Genomic DNA, 17,448 nt, shown 5'->3' with positions numbered 1-17,448 from the left:
GCAGCAAACAAAACATGGAGGAGAAATATAAAAAAGAAAAAGGAAGAACAGACAAACACATGAACCATGATTAGTGGATGGATAGGGAGGAAAGCCGGCGGTCTTCCGCTGATGAACCGTCTCGTTAGTTAAGATTTTTAGTCTGGAAATAAACAGATAACTGGACAAACAAGACAGCTGGTATCATTCACAGGAAACACAACTTTATAAGTCATAATTTATCATCAAATCAATCAGTCAAGGTGTAAAACTGCACATTTAGTGTTTTCTGTGAGGATAAGGAAAAAGGAAGTTTACAAAAGGATAGAAGCTGCCAACTTATTTAAGAAATACTTTGATACCAACAGGAGCATCTACAACCTGAACTGACTCTTTCTGCAGAAAGCTGATAGTTTCACAATCTGTGGCGAGTACAGAGATCAAAGATTCAGGAAGGCACTAAAAGCATTTATGGTGTCTGATGAGGAGATGACTCACTCAAAAATCATGTGATATAGTTTTTAACTGTTCGTAAGGCGAGTTGAAACGCAATAAGGAAATGCTGGTAGAGCTTTCTGGCAGGATTTCATGTAAACTTGGAACACTAAGTAGTCTTAAAGTGAGAACACCAAATAAGTCAGGTGGTGAACTAACCAAAGGAAACGTCACTGTGGCAGAAAGCGTCAAAGGTTTTGTGTTTTAAACAACAAATTATCTGTGCAGTCAGAAATGTGAATGCAAATCCAATAGAAGAATATGTGGCCTGAATAAAATGTCACTGTGGTTACCTATGCTCCCTAAAAGACTGTTGGGCCCCATGTGTTGATCTGGCCTCAAGGTGTTGCTTTCTGGTCCAATGAACTCCAGGCTGTCCTGCAATCTGTAAAAATGGTTTATATATTACCAAACTTCCATATGAAACTGACGGTTATTTGACACAAAGAGGAAGACGTCTGACTGTTTTTTGTTTACTAAAGTGACTGCCATGGTAATCAAAGTGAGACAGGTGTGCGCTTACGTGTTGAGACTGCCGTACACGCTGCCTCCAGTCCGGGCGGTGAAGACCTTACTCAGCATCAGCTGAGGTGGCGATCTGATATGACAATAGCACAGGGCAAAGGTCATCAACATGTAAACTTAGAAATATTCACGTCTGTGCAGCAGTTATCCTTCTTATCTCTTTTTTACCTCGACTGCATTTATTCTCTCTTTAATTAGCTGTTTAATGTCTAAGCAAGAGGTGTCCAAAATGCGGCAGTGGGCCGTTTGCGGCTGATTTTGTGCGTCTCCCAACTGTAATTCAAAAATGATACAAATTTGGCCTGCAGATGCAAATGCAGATTTTTAATTTGTAATCAGGGTAAAAAACTATTACCAGCATAATTTTCTTAAAAAGAAAAATGTAAAGTACAAGAAGTACTTGTCTTTTTATTACCAATTTTTAACAAAAAGGTAAAAACTAATTTATCCAGAGACTTTTACAAAAATAAAAAAAATTTCTGCACACAAATCAACTTTTATTCCTCATCAAACTTGGCTAGATGTAGCAAGCGTTTAGAAAGAAAGAAACCCAATCTTATTTTTGAAAATAAATTTATTCAATCAAACCCTTTAATTTAATGCAGCAAATATGCATAATCTACGACGTTGCATTAGGGCCATTGTAGAAAAAAAGTTAACTTTTGCTAAAAAAAAAAAAAAAAAAAAAAAAAAAAGAAAATTGACTGATGTCAGAAATTTTCAAGAAAAAAGGCAAATTCTAGTTTCAAAAGTTGAAGATTTTTGAGAATTTTTTTTTTTTAATTTTGAATTGCCAAAAAATTTTTTGTTGCGAAGAATCAATTACAATAAAAAGTAATAAATAAATAAATAAAAAATTTAAAATTTCAGAGTTTGAAAAAAAAAAATCGGAATTTGTTTAATTAATATCAGAAATTTTCTACACAAAAAGAAATTTCAGAATTTCAAATGTCAAATTTTATTTCGAAGATTTTTCTAGAAAATTTCTGAGATAAATTCAAAGTTTCTGAGTTTTTGCCAGAAATGTACTTACTTTTTTTTATTATTCCTTTCAAGTTTTGGACCTACAATGAATGTCGGGATATTTTATTTGCTTGATGTTTGGCTTGCGACAACTTTTGAGTAGATAATTTTGATCCACGTGGCAAAAACTTATGGACACAGCTGCTCTAAGGGACGGGCTAGTTTTAAATAAATGCAACAAACTGAATGTAAAAATATGTTTATCTTTACTAAGTGAGATAAAATAAAAACTTTTCTATCAACCTTTAAATAGGATCAAAACTCAAATGCAGAAATTGTAGTTTTCTGACCTGATCTGATGGATTTTGAGAGTTGATCCTTTGTAGCTCATGGCTACAGAGCCAAACATCATCTCTCCCAACATTACGACATCAGATGAACATCTCGAACCCTGAAAAGGAAGGCCATCATTTAATACAGCTCTCCTGACAAAACTAAAAACCAGTTACAAGTTACAAATATTTATTTAACTGCACTGCTTGTGTTAGAAGCTCTGTTAATTGTCAACGTAAGATGCTTTAAACTGATTAAAATACCAAATATATACTTTTCTAAATACCTATTTAATGAGAGATGGAGAGACAGGACAAAAGGTGACAAAAAACTAATTTCTGAAGGATGCATTTAATTTTTATTCATGTCTCCAAGCATTACCTGGAAGCGAGGGCCGTGCTCCTTGGATTCCCTTTCAGACGTGCATGAAGAGGAGCTGTCCAGGGAGCTGCTGCTGCCTCGTGTTGGACGCAGCTGGCAGCATTTCCCAAACACCTTCACCGGGGCGTCGGTGCTCTGAGAGTTACAAACGACAAAAAATATACATTTTAAACAACCAGCCTTGCACTAGAGTAACCTTATATGACCTAAAGTTGCTTAAGAGGTTTAGAACTTGAGTGCAGAATAAAAGTACATCCTATAACTTTTATATTTCAGTCACAAACATCTCATCTTTTATTGTAACTTTACAAAACTCTCTCTCAGGCAGCTGTCAAAGCACAATGTTGAAATAAAGCTATTATTTTGCTTTAAAATGACTGAACTTCTGAAGCTAAAAGAGACTTTTTTGTGAAAATAAAGTCAAACTGTTGGTCAAAACCACAGAAACCTAACCTACAGGCACTTGGGTAAACAGCTAACTAACAGCAATGTGAGCCCAATCAGCCCAAGTCATGTGCCTTCTTAACTTGGCAGCCTATTCAGGAGGAATGCATTCGGGAGGGAGAGGGCGTGTGTGTGTGTGTGTCAGCTCTAATAGTCCAGCTGAAACCAGAGTTGTAGCCCATGTAAAAGAGAGAAAGAAAGGAAGAAAAAAGAAAGAGTGCAGAGAGAGAAAATAAACAGATGGTTGGGGAAAGATAATAGTTGCTTCATCTCCTGTAATCAAATTGATGCCAAAAATAATTGTGCAATAAATTTCACAGGATTTTGAAGCACACCTACATGATAGTGAGGCTGTATTGACTCAGAGGGAGCTTGTGTTGGAGTATGCACATGGGTGTGTGTGTGTGTGTGTGTTGGTGTGTGTGGGGGTGTGTGCCTGCTGCAGTGCAGTGTGAGGTGTATTCAGAGTCCAGCAGCATGTGACTGGCAGTCATATGACTCTCTGAGAACTCGTGACTGAGCAGCGCTGCAATCACTCTCTTCCTCCTCACCGTCCACCATTCCAGTGGACTAACAGGAATTGAAGAAGGATTCTTCAATTCCTGTTAGTTTATTTCCCTTTTCATGCACAATTGTTTAATGTACATGCATAATATTTTTATTTTTAAATATGTCATTCTTTTTACTGCAGATTCCTTTATTACTTTTATTACATTTCTCCATTACCCATAACAGTGTTGCATGTTTGAGCTGCTGGTTTGGCCAAATGAAATCTCCAACAAGAAGAAGAAGAGAAAAAGAAAACTCCAATAGCTTGCAAAGCTTTAGATCTGCAGAATGCAACAAAGGAATTAACAGCTTCAAGCATTAATATGTTAGTATAAATCTTGCAGGACTTTTTTTGTTGCTGAAATGAGTTACCTGAGTAAATACAAGGGAACAATCTGAGTAAAACAGATTTCAGTTACTTCATAAGCTTCAGAAAAACAAGCATGAAAGGCTAGAGACATGATAAAGAATATAATCTTGCAAAATATGGTGCAACAATACGGAGTTGATATGGAAGATGATAAGGTGGTGGCAACTAACAGAACATGTTTGATGTTTCAGAGAAGTGAACATCACACGACATTCAGTAAAAACTGAAACGACTTAGAAAATGAGAGTCGCCAGTTCTTTACCATTTTAACATGGATGAGAGGTGGAGCAGCCGGAGAAAGAAAAACATAACAGAATAATCTGAAAAACAAAACATAGCTATTAGGAATCAAAAGGTAAGACCAATAAAACCAAACAAAACCAGTGAATGACACGCATGTCATGTGAGAACGAAAGAATGCTGCTTACACACACTCTGTCACCTGATTGTATTATTATTGGAGATAAGAGCACCAGAACAAACCAGTCAGTGTCAGACAGCAAAACACCATATGGTTACAAAAACACTGCGAATTTCATTTAAAAGTAAAAAGAGCCACTGCACCACAAAAAGTGGCCAAAGAGGCGTTTTTGTTTGAAGATTTATACATTGACACACAAAAAATTGCATGTGGGTTGATAAATATTGCAACACTAGCGAACCAGCACACAAATGATAAGATCTGCCTAGAAGGACATGCCCTCAACAACTGATCACAAGACTTCAAAATGCTTTAAACAAGTCAGCAAAACAGCAGCTAACTCTACTGGTTTCTGTTATCTGATACTGGACTGAGTAGGGCTGAAACGATTCCTCGAATGATTCAAGTACCTTCCTCGAGGAATATTTACCTGCCTCGAAGCTTCGTTAATTTATGTTTAATTATTTAGCGCACCGTGTTCTGGCTGGAACATTATTTGCGTTGCGCGGAGCTCTGACTTCCACCTCTGAGTTGTTGACCAAAGCTAAGTGTTAGCGGCATAACGTCCAATCTTCAAGTTCGGCCCGTGGGGATTTTAATGATTGATCATAATGCCCGGGTTTTCATCGTTTTTGGGGGACCAATAGGCGTCCTTAAAATGACTGGTGCAATGCCTGGAGTACGGCAGCCTTTCTCCTCCGGAAGCTGCTGGTTTGTTCAAAGCGAACGGCGGGAAGAGGCTGCAGGAGTATTAATACAGGTGAGCAGATAGACTGAACTCGGCGGGCGGCTGAGTAGTTGATACTTTCAGCGTAAGTGTAACTTTACAGACAAAGCGCACAATAAATTTCATATCCCGGTCTGAACAAACGGGTGGCGGAGAGCATCGTGGCGGTACATGGCTGGTAGATGAGTTTCTGAGTGTGACGAACGAAGGTGCCGTAAATATGCTGTATTGCTCCCCCAGTTCTTACTTTCGTCCCCTGGTCTACCGATCGTAACCGCCCCCCTCACATTAGGTTTGTTTGTTCGTCTTTACCCCCCGGACTTACGTTCGTCTGTCCCCTGGTCCATTTCCTCCACCACTTCAAGCCCCCCCACTCTAGGCGTCATTTCCCGTATTCTCACACCCAAAGCTTGACAGGTATGGGACCAGGTGAGAATCCATCTATTAAACTCACTGAAGTTAAATACATAAACTAAAAGCTGCTGGAGTACAGACATTTTTATAAGCGTATTTCAGCCTCTTTATTATTAAATTGAATAGAATTTCAGATCTTTGTGTAACTTTTCTTCAGGTTAACTTAGAAAGTTAACATGTTAATTATTATTAACCTGGTTTATTCCATTAACCAGATTAATAATTGAGTGCTGTACACAATGCGAGCTATGATGCTATGGGGTTTAAATGTGTATGATTGATTTATAAATATATTATTTTTAACCTTGTTACTTTTATTAACCAGGTAAATTTTCAGGTTAATTATTGTTACAGGTTAATTTTCTAAACTACAAAAAATATGAAAAATTGGACTGATATAGATATTCCATAGTAACACTGCTGTTATGTCAGATTTACCAATGTTTTATTTTATCAATTTTTTTTATCTGATTACTCAATTAATGGTAAGAATAATCGATAGATTACTCGATTACTAAAATATTTGTTTACAACAGCCCTAGCACCGAGCAACTGGTTGGTGACCAGAAACAGATGATTGCCAGCTTGGATGTTCAAAAAGTAAGAAAAAACATCAAAACTTTGTTTCTGATCCATGAATGCAGCACAACAAACCAACACCCTGACAACACTCTTCAGTACTGATGCCGTTACTGAGTGAGGACGGCTGACATCACTAATCTGTAATACAAATGCCAAAGACTGTTTAAAAAGTAAAGTCTCAGTACTAAACTTTGCTTCATCAGGACTGGCCTCTCACATCATCTCTGCTTCACATAAGTGATGCTTGTTCACCACAGAGCAAACAAAAACATATTTTTAATGCTTTAATTGCATCATTTTAAATTATAGTAGAGCTACATCAACCAAAAATCTAATCTGCACAACCAAGTTTTAAAATAAGGTAGGAAAATTATAAAGGCGTGATCAGTCGATCTTCATTTGATATTGATATAATAAATCAAAACTGAAAAGACGGCTATCACTCTGTTCTGGTGAAGAAAAAAGCTTGATTAAAACAAAAAGCATCTTAACTAATTTGTTTTGCTCTCAGTCCAACCAGATGACTTAAAATCTAAAAAACATTTTTCACAGTAGAGAAGTGAAATTTCCTGACAAATTCTCTCTTTGCTCGTCTCTGTTCTGTGTCAGTCCTCTAGGTTCTGTAGAGTCAAAGCAAGCCAACCCAAGTTATGTGTTTTTAGTTTAATTTAAAGTGTGAAAGAAGAACAGGTGGTGATTTTAATTGATTGTTGCTATAGAAAACAATGCTGGGCCTCGGAAAGACGCTGGACAGAAACAAAATAAACGTGACTCACGGTGATTGGGGTTTCCTCTGTGCCCTTTTTCTTGGCATTGGAGTCAAAGAGGACATTTCTGCCACGCCTCTCACAGTCCTGGTACACGATGAGTCTGATCTGACTGGGCTCCAGCTGGGGAAGAGGCCAGCTAAATGGGGGATTGATGGATACAGGAAAGAGGGACCAAAAGGAAAAAGAATAACGGCAAAGGAAGATGAAGATTGGAAACAAGAGGATGGAAGATGGGGAGAGGGACAAAATGATAAAAAAATAATTAGAAGTTATTAACCTAAAACCTTGTGAGTTAAGAAAAATTAAACTATGTACAGTAAAAGGAAAGATGCATCACATTTTTAAAAACATTTTTCACATAAAGGTTTGGATTTGGAAGAAGTGCGGGTAGGAATAATTCATTTTCTCATATCTACCAAAATTATTGCCATTGCAAGATTTTCTAATATCAAGCAGCCCTGCTCTGAGTTTAAAGAAAAAAAACGAACATAAAGGAAGGAAAATGCAATTCCAGCTTCCTTTCTTTGAGATGGAAACAGTTTAATCCTCTGGACTGAGAATCATCCACGTAAATGTAAATATGAGTTACTGGCAAGGTGGTAATAAACACAGTTTAAGCTTCCAACGTTTGCATTGGCCATGGCAGATCCAGCCAAATCCATCTCATACCTCAATCTGCAGGAACAGGGGTGCAGAGGTTAAAGGGCACCAAAACCTGCTCCTACAAAACCACCACAGATCTATTCAAACAGAAAGCTAAATCTATATTTCTGTACCAATTAAAACATGAGTCATTATCACTTGCCTACAAATCTATCAGATTATATGAGTCATTATTAAGCCTGAAGGCAGTCATTAACAGCTGAAACTACAGAGTGACTTCCAGTCATGGGATTGGATTCACTGACCAGCTGAGTGAAAGAAAACCTTGTGATACATTCAGATCTGCCAATGCAAGCAGATATCGTGTGAATAAAGTCTTTATTTGAAAAGCTGCTGACATAATACCCCAACTTCCTCAGAATATATATAAAAAAATGGGAGATAAACATGAACTTCCACACCCTTTAGTTCATCTTACCAATTATAACAATATTTGTGGATATTGGTGACCCTTCAGCGAACTCTGAAAGACCCCTTTGAGTTGAATAATTTACTATGAGCTATAAAAATGACAGCAGACACAGAGCTGAACCTAAATATAGGTTATTAACTGGAAGCATCGACTCTAAACACAAGTGCTGAAATCACTGATTGATTAGGAAAGGTAGTAGAGGAACAATTGTTTTTACCAAACCAACACACAATTTCACACCTAAAGCAGCTGCTCAGTTTTTGTTGGGGAGCCTTGAAAGGTCAAGGAAGACCTGTTGATGCAGGTCTATGTGCATCATTCCCATACATCTCAGCTCTGTTTACCAAACAACAGCATCCAAGTAGTGAACACCAGAAGAGGCAAAGTCATCTAATCAAAAAGGCGACCAATAGAGACGACAATATTTACTTATCTGCTTCCACTGCTGCATTGATTATTTGTTGCCTCATCCATACAAAATACTGAATAAAACCAAGCAAATGTATTTTACTGACGTTTGCTTGAAATCAAAAGAAAAAAGCCTTTAAGCGATGATAAGATAGAGGAGCCTTTTTTCAGCCAGCTGACAGGTAGTGTGTAGCAAAAGGAATAAAAACGGCAACTTTGACAACTGCTGAACATAAATAACACTTTTTCAGGATTTATTAGGAATGCACCAGGCTGACATCTCAGCCTCCATCTGTTTATATTGCGCCATATGCTGCATTTGACAAAGTCTCTCAAACAAACCCAAATAATTCTGTTGATCTTGAATATTAATTACTATGATCCAAAAACAAACAGTTGAGTTTGTCAATTCAGTTTGTCCAAGCTACAGGGAACAGGGATTTACTACACTCACCAAGAATCTTCAACTCGTGGCTCCAAAAACATCAAGACGCTACCCATCGCATCACCAGACACACTCAGCTGGTTCTGCTGGTGTTTTCTGCTCATGTAGCTGTTTCACGTTAATATTGGGCAACTTTGCCAAAACCAAAGCCATCTTTTTCAGTTTTTCCTTTTTGGCTTGAATCCGAGGGAAGGCCTGACCTCTCACCCAGTCTGAGTGCTTACTGTGTGACGTAAACCCTGCCTCGCTTGCATAATGGGCTCAAATTGCTTTCTATGGGGGTCAATATAGACCACAGAGTTCAGTGTAAGATGACTCGGGGTGTTGTCCAAGTCTACAATATGCATGTTTGCAGCTGGGCAACTGCTGCTGAAGGTTTCAGTCATGAATTTGGCCTCTGTATAGGTAAAATGGGCCGACACGTCCAGGAAACAGAATAAAAAGAATGAACAGTGCATTTTAAGTTTATTCTTTTACTTTAGTTTTCAAATGCAAAAATAAAAAATAAAAAAATGCTTTAATATCATGATTATTATTGTTACTTTACAAAAATGCAATGAAATAGCTCATCATAGACAAAAAACTAAAAATAAATTTTTCTGTATTTGACCTGCTGATTGAAATTGCAAATTCCAATCTCAGACTGATTATTATCTGTTCTTTCAACCACCAAACCAAAAACAACAACTTATTTGTAGAAGAAAAAACATATATAATTTTTCAAATCCAAAATGATATGATCTACTGTATATTCCTACTTCACAAAAGGGACTCGTGACCAAACATTAAGATTAACTTCAGCAGTTCAAACTTCCCAGTGAAAAATAAACTTGTAAACAAATTTAACATCCGATAAATGCAGAAACCTTTGAGCCGAAGCTAGAAAACGAGCAGCGGAAGAAGCATCCGTCAGTGACCATGTGACAGTCACAGCACTGATGGAGCAGAGAGAAGTCATTCATAAAAGCAGCACATGACTTCATGACTCCTACATTCTTGTTTGTCTCTGGCCTGATTGTTTAAACCGGTTCTGACACAAAGTTTCTCAAGGAGACAGGTATAAAACAGTATCTCCACTTCCTGGAGATACTGCCAAGCTAAAAAAGATAAAACCCTCTCAATATGTTAAACAATAAATTAATGTTAAAAACAAAGCAGCACTGCTGAAATCAAAAATCCTCGTAACCCACATCATAAGGTTTGCTCCATAAAAACGTTCAAGCTATCAACGCCGATCGATTGGATGGGTCAGGCTGCAATCGCTACAAAAAACCAAAAAACAAACAAGAAAAAAAAAAAATCAATATTTGCATATCTAGTTCTGAAACCCTAAACAATGCAACCATGTCCTGTGGGATCAACACAAGCCAGGTCAAATGTTACCCACTCCTACCTGAGCATCATCGCGGGTCTGCCAGTCTTTCCCCAGCCCTCTCTCCCACTCTTTATTACTCTCCTCTCCGCTTCTCCTCTGCCAGCCAAAGTAAGGGTCTAAGAATAGCGGTGGACTGAATTCACACAACAACATGAGACTATCAGGTGATCCCAGCAACACTGTGTGTGCTGGACAGTACAGAGGCAGCAACAGAGCAGCCAGCCTGGACTGCTGACAGCCAGAAAGCGCTGTGATAAGACAGTGACAGAGGGGATTTGTTTGTGTATTGTTTTCTAATCCGACTCTTTTTGTTCTTCACTCGCTTGTGTTTCCTCTTCCCTTTCGTTCCGTCTCCATCCAATAAATGTAAATGAGCAATTACTGGATTTTAAGACAACGCTAAGACAGGTCAATATCAGGACTCTTATCCTGAGAAAACATGTTCCACATGTTAGTTTTAATAGTTTGCTTAAACTACGGTAACTAAAAAGCAGTGGATTCGCAGTTTACACCTTTGACACAATGTATAATTGACGATAAATAATTTTCAACTGACCATCTTCAGTTTTGCATAAAAATAAGTTTATTTACATTAAATCCTTTTTTCAAATTCCATATCTAAGGAAGTATGCTGCATAGCAAATCTCTATAGCTTATTGAATGTAGTCTAATGTGCAGACAGGAATCAGGTTCTTCTCTTCACCTGAAGCACAAGTTAACATAAAATGACATAAATGCACCTAAGCAACATGTATTGCAATGCTTTTATGCATTTCAGTATACATTAGTAAAGATAGAAAAGTGAGAGTAGTTTTAGGTGCATCAACAGGATCAATAAGAGTGGCAGTACTGTTATAATGCAAACAATGCCCTCCCTTTGTTATAACAGAGCAGTCTAGTTTCCTAGACTGTTTTGAGTCTGACATCAGCCTATACTGACCTCAAAGAGCTCCAGCTCTCCCTCTCGATTGCCACTGGAACATCTGTGCATGTGTTTCTCAGAGTGTGTGTCACACACACACACACACTGAGACAGTTACATAAACATCCCTACAGCCCAAGTTGTGTGACGTTCTTCCGGTTGTGTGCTGCAGAGGACACTGTTGGGTCCAGCAGCATTGTCTAATTAGTGAAATTTCTAAAGTCTCAAAAGACGACTAGGCAGAAATATTTGGATTACTGTAAGATTTAAAACGCAAACCATCCAACATTCTGGAGTCATTAAAATTTGACGCATATTTAATGCAAATTGTATCAGGTTTTCTAGAAAATCCATCAACCATTTTGCTCTAACTTCACACCGATGTTGCAATTAGTTACCAACTGGGCCCCTTTGCTTTGGAAACCTGCCAGATGCATCATGGGTTTAACCTACATGTAGCAGCACAAGCAACTCCGAGAGCAGAATGCAGTGTATGGTACTTTAAAATGCATACATGCACGCTACTGTTTAGATCATTATGCAAAGGTGTAAATATTTACAGATCCAGTTTCTGGAGTGTTAATGGTTTTACATCTCTCAAGAAAGTCTTGAAGGAGTTTAAATTTTAGATATTTCATCACCAAAACAGTTGCTAGAGCAACTGAAAAAACAAACATTTAGTTTGAAAATGCGGCTTCAAACACACCAAAACTGCCACAGGGACTTCCTTATCCGTCTTGAAAATAGACGGGGATGAGAAGCAGCATGTTGAGTAATAAATGACCTGTGCCTTCCAGCAGCTGTACGATGCCAAGCAGCTGAAAAGTTAAAAAGTTACTAAAGTTGGTTACTTTATGCTCTGCATTTATTTGCCAATTTCTATATGATAGTTTACATCATCTGCAATCTGGTGGTTTTGATATAAACAAAACTGCAACACAAACATTAATACACTCAACGTACTCCTTACTTAATGACTGAATAAGCATTTAGCTGAATCAGCACCGATAATGAGTTTCTGTTTCTCCCACAAAATCACATGAAAGAGACGTAAACAGAAGAGGTGAAAGGTGAGTCAAAATGTAATTCCCAATAAATGTAGTGTTAAATATTGGAAAATTAAGATTTTAGTAACAAAAACGTATCTTAGCAGGAAGTATAATGCTTTGAATTAGCAGTGAAGTGGGAAAAACTACTCCTCCAACTCATCAGGCAACTGAAAGTAGGATAATTAGGTAATGAATATTTCATTTGACTTTTGACACTGCTGAGACAAATCACTGTGTACGAGAGAAAAGAACATTAATAGAAAAACTAAATGCTAAAAATAAATAAATAACATTTCTGATAAAATTCTTAATTTATGACAGAGAACACGTCCATGTATACTATCCATTCTGCACAAAGTTTATTGTCCTCTTCTTCCTTTACCATAAAATATCAGCAGCATTTCTACAAAATAAAAAAGGGGAAACTGTGAAGTTGCAGTTAAAATTCTTATTTTGGGAATTGAGAAAGTGGGCATGTTTGCTACCTTTAAAACTTCTCGCATAGCAACGGCTGCGCTTACTGCTCTTTCTAAACACAATTTAATTTAAATCTGTTTCGATTGTAACTGTGCGTAATCATGAGTGATTTGTGACTTTTGATTTTCGTAAAAGTATATCTTTATCGTGTCCCCTGCAGTTCTTAGAAGCATGAGTATGGCCACTCGAAATAGTGTCGATAGGAACTCGATGACAGCCACCTTGGCAGGCATGCCACATGAAGCCAGACCGTGCATGTGAATGCATCATCCTAATAGGCTGTAAATTTACACATTAACAATAAATCCTGAAAAAAACACTGAAGGCATCCTCTTAAGTTGTGAATGTGGGCTATAACTTGAAAACTTGAGACAACTTACCTGCAGTAGGACAAGTGAAACCAGATCTACAACTCAGCTGTGGAACTGGATTATTAACCCTAATTAGTAAGAAATGCATGAGTCTGAATCATGTATTTTCCTGCAAAAAGCTGAACAGCTTACATTCATTTTCAAGATGTAAGAAACTAAAGAAGTCTTGCATGCTGCTCTCTTGGTTATAAAGTCTGCTTATTGGTTCATAAGGTGTCAGAAAGCTACTACACCACAATGGTTGAACAACTGGTGAGTTTATGGCAAGTTGTTATAGAAACCTATTAATGACTTTGTTTGAAAAGGAAATTAACTTCTTATAATCTTACATCAAGAGTGAGAGTTTACCTGATTAGCAAAGTGGGGAACATTAAAGTCATTTTGCACAATTTCATCTCAAGTTTAAAGACTGGAAGTAGACAAATATTGCTTTTATTCCTTCCTTATTCCCAACATTTAGTCTGTTTACCTGCAGTCGTCCGTCTCTACAGGTATTCCAGGTGCTTCAAGTCAAGTTTTCGACAGTTCAAGTCAATTTTATATAGTTGAGTCTTAAAGAACCTTGAGCAGACGTAGAGAAAGATGAGCACATCTTTCTCTACGTAGCAAAGATCTTAAAGTATTGGGACTTCAAGCATTTCACATGACAAGAAAAAGAGACAATCACATCTTTTAAACAAGTCACATGAAAATGCAGACGGTAGTTCCCCTGTTGCTAAAAAGTGTAGATGAGTCGAAGTGGCAACCAAATGCACAGCAGATTGCAACAAATAATTTTCTCGCCTTCAGCAGAGTTTTGATATTAAAATGCACATTCTTAAAACAGGTCCAGATGACTCATCCCATCCTACTGAGCTTTGTGCCAGTGACTGAACATGCAGCCATGTGATCATTCCGCAACCATGACAGCCAGAGATTAATGAAAGCCTCACATGACACACACCGTAATGAAACTATGCAGTGGAGGAAGGATACCATGACAATCAGCAACCTGAGACGGAACTTCTCCTGAACCATCGAAAACCAAAAAGACTTCTATAAATAAATAAGTCATTCCCAGCTGAAGGTTTGTCATCTTGTTCTAAATATGAAATCAACATAAATAGAAATTAAAATATTCTGCATTAATTATAATTGAACAATACTTTTTAAGGAGAATCCCACAAACTTAAACAACTGCAACTGACAAGAATTTAAAACAGTCACTTTTTTTAAAACACTTCCGGGAACTTTGGCGCTGACGGCCATCTTGGTAGATACCAAGCAACTTATGACAGTTGCTATGACAACAATAAACAAGCCACAAGCTTAGAAATAGCTCTCACCTCATTCCTAACTTATAAACAATATAAGCACATTACAACTATTAGTTGATTACTGAGTACTCTACCCACCAACTAACATAAATATCAGTGATATTTACTATAGGGTAAATATCCCAACATTTATCCAGAAATTAACTAGCAAAATTAGCTCCTCCTTGTTGTTCGCACTCGAGAGCGGAGCCAGCTTGTCCACATCATCTGACATGTGTCCATCCTAACAGCAGTCATTTTGTTTACATTCCTCTTGATTGGTCAAGAGTCTATATAGTTTCTTTTTGTTGGTCTGGGAGTCAAGGTTCATCCATGCTTTGGGATTCGCTTGCCTACCAAAATGGCGCTGGTCACTTCTGATTCAGACTTGTAGGAACTACGTTACTAATATACTGCACCTTATGGAACTAAACATGACGGCAAAATTAATTTATAAGAGGCTGTATTTCACTAAGCCAACCAAAATCAGCCAACGTGACGCTGGGCAGAGGAGAGAGCGGAGGCTGGTGAGAGCTGTGACTGGCGAAAGGATAAGCCAAAGGCTCTTGGTGTAATGTACAGTATGCCATCTCTGGTCATGTGCTGCAGCCAGGGAAAGAGGAGAGGCTTTCCTGTGGGGTCATCCAACCTGCTGCCCGCCGTGGTATTCTGGAAGCCACAGCGACGCGGTGTGACAGTGCTTCTGGTGGGTGAGATGACATGCAGAGTTCAATGGGTTGTAAAAACCCAGTTGGATTAAGATATTAAGTCAGAGGGGATTTTTATGTTAGAACTGAAAGATATATTTATTTAAAATCCATCTCCTTGTCTCTGAAGTCCATTTCTGTGCACAGACACATTTATCCAACCCTAGGTTTACATTAATAGTCACGTCTTAGATCAGAAACGCTACAAAACTCTAAATATTATACCATCAATTGCTTCTTTGTATCTCTACTCCAACAAATCTAATTTAAGAATCACCCCTATTAGACCTGTCACAATAAAATCGCAAATAAATTAAAACAAGCACAATCATTTCTCTCCATCTCTACCAAAAACTGGATGATAAAAGTTTTCAATCCGGTGCTTTGGTCTCAACTAGCCCTTTTTTAAGCATAATTTCCTTAGAGACGTCATAGTTCATTTTATTTGTTGTTTCTATTGTTTTATTTATTTTGGATATTAAAATATCTTCCAGTTCCAGTGTTAAATGTTTATTAGAATTTAAAGTTTATTGATCTTTGGGAATATTCTTGCATTATTATGCCATTACCATTATATTACTCAAAACAACAATATTATTTATTGCAATAACTTCAGGGACAATCTTTTGCCCGGAAAAATTTGTTATCGCGTCTTAAAGGAACAACTCGATACAATTCTTCTTACACCGTCAATTGGTTTTTTTATTTATACTCCAATTGATCTAATTTATCACTTTAAGAAGCACCTCTATTTTGGTCCGACTATCAAAGTGTCCTCTCCAAACATCTCGTCTCACAGATTCCCCCCTCCAGAGCCGCTTCATGCTTGATGAATGGACACCTTGTGCCAGAGGTATGGAGAGCACAGCTGACCACAGAGTTAACAGAAACGCCTGCTGACTGTCTGTCTGTTCTAGGACTGATGCCAGGCACCCAGCCCCCTTTAGCCCGCCCGCCCGCCCACACACACACACACACAGCATTTGTTTTGTTGCTGCAGACCATGGCACCTTGGCGGCCAGGATACGTGCTCAGGCACAGACTCGGGCCAAAGTGCAAGCAGCACCACACGGAGGTGAGCTTTGAGGTCTGCTGGTAATTTTATCCAGCGGCAGACACACGATGGGAACGGTTTCTTTCACTCACCAGGTATTTACAACTAAAAAGAGCACTTTCCCCTGAGTGGCATGCCTGACCGTGAACAGGAATGTGCACAAGAACACACCATGCTGGCATGGAACCAGAAATCAACCCGGGAGTATCGGGTATCATGCTAACCAGGTCTGTGACGCGTCACTCAGTGCACTTCTCTATCACCTTAATAAAGTTCTCACGCTGATACTCCTTAGAAACCAGAGTTGGCTAGAAGTCACATTTTTTTAAATAACTTTTTTGATAAAATGTACTTTTAGGAGTGTGTTTTACTTTTACTTGAGTAAAATTTCTGGATTTTCTACCAACTGAAAGAAAAAGTGGGTAGTTTTAACCAAAGATTCACCAGACAACAGTTTTTATTAAAGTTTTATAAGTTTTATATTGAAAGAAACTGATTTGAAAACATTTTTTTGCCTTATTTAGTTATTTTTTGTTACTTATTTGAATTATTGTCATTTTGGTCCTTAAAATACCAAAATTTGAACTTTATAACTTGGTCCATTTGATGATTTAATTTTTAAATATTAAATAATTGATCATTTGACCAGTTACTCAGCACTTGAGTAGAATTTATACAAAATATTTTTTACATAATTTCTTGCATGGCTACTTGTTACTTTTGCTTAAGACATAACATATTTTTCTTCAAGTACAATATGTTCGTACTCTAACAGAGTATTCTCCTTTTATTTTTACTCAAAATAATTTCCCAACAATAAAGGATTTTACTATTCAATTTAATGATTTTATGAACAAAAACCTACATTAAATTATTTTTGAAATAATCAAGGAATTGACAAGAAAACTGTTACTGATGTGACATTTGTGATTAAATATAATGTTTCATGCTCAAAAATGTACATTTATTTAAAGAACAATTATTCCTACTTCAGCTAATATAAAGATTATTGAGTCTTTTTTCATTTTGATAGTTATGCAAAAATAGGGTTAGTGTAAAAATGTAATTGTGTCCTAAATCTAACAACTGCTTGTTCCTCCTTTGGAGGAAGCAGGCATTTGTGACAACAGCCAAAGATTAATTTCCATCACAATAATACAGTCATGCCAATGCATCTCAATGAGATGCAAGTCTGGAGTTTGTCTACAACACACACCATCCAGGTACAGAAGCAGCAAATTAGCCACAGAGCGCCACAATACAATAAATGTGATTTTTAGGGGAAAATACGCCTGAAAACTCTCATGACTGTATTTT

General features: G+C 37.5%; 1 protein-coding gene across 3 annotated transcripts in view; it reads right to left on the bottom strand.

The window, feature by feature from the left end:
- The window catches only part of fnip1 (folliculin interacting protein 1), a 39,902-nt gene that overhangs the window by 21,045 nt on the left and 1,409 nt on the right, over positions 1 to 17,448 (bottom strand). For 2 of the 3 annotated variants that reach the window (XM_032575548.1, XM_032575550.1), the window contains exons 2-6: positions 6,960 to 7,089; positions 2,677 to 2,811; positions 2,313 to 2,413; positions 998 to 1,072; positions 768 to 859 (exon numbers count right to left, since the gene is read on the bottom strand). In XM_032575548.1, the coding sequence (XP_032431439.1) occupies positions 768 to 859; positions 998 to 1,072; positions 2,313 to 2,413; positions 2,677 to 2,811; positions 6,960 to 7,089 (533 nt within the window). Of the gene's footprint in view, positions 1 to 767; positions 860 to 997; positions 1,073 to 2,312; positions 2,414 to 2,676; positions 2,812 to 6,959; positions 7,090 to 10,274; positions 10,410 to 17,448 lie in introns of those variants that run through there. The other variant, XM_032575549.1, reaches the window with a different exon arrangement.

The sequence above is a fragment of the Xiphophorus hellerii genome, chromosome 11, assembly GCF_003331165.1.
Source record: "Xiphophorus hellerii strain 12219 chromosome 11, Xiphophorus_hellerii-4.1, whole genome shotgun sequence".
In the NCBI taxonomy this organism is placed as follows: Eukaryota; Metazoa; Chordata; class Actinopteri; order Cyprinodontiformes; family Poeciliidae; genus Xiphophorus; species Xiphophorus hellerii.
Note: the sequence above shows the minus strand (reverse complement) of the source record. Positions and strands in the feature narration are given on the sequence as shown.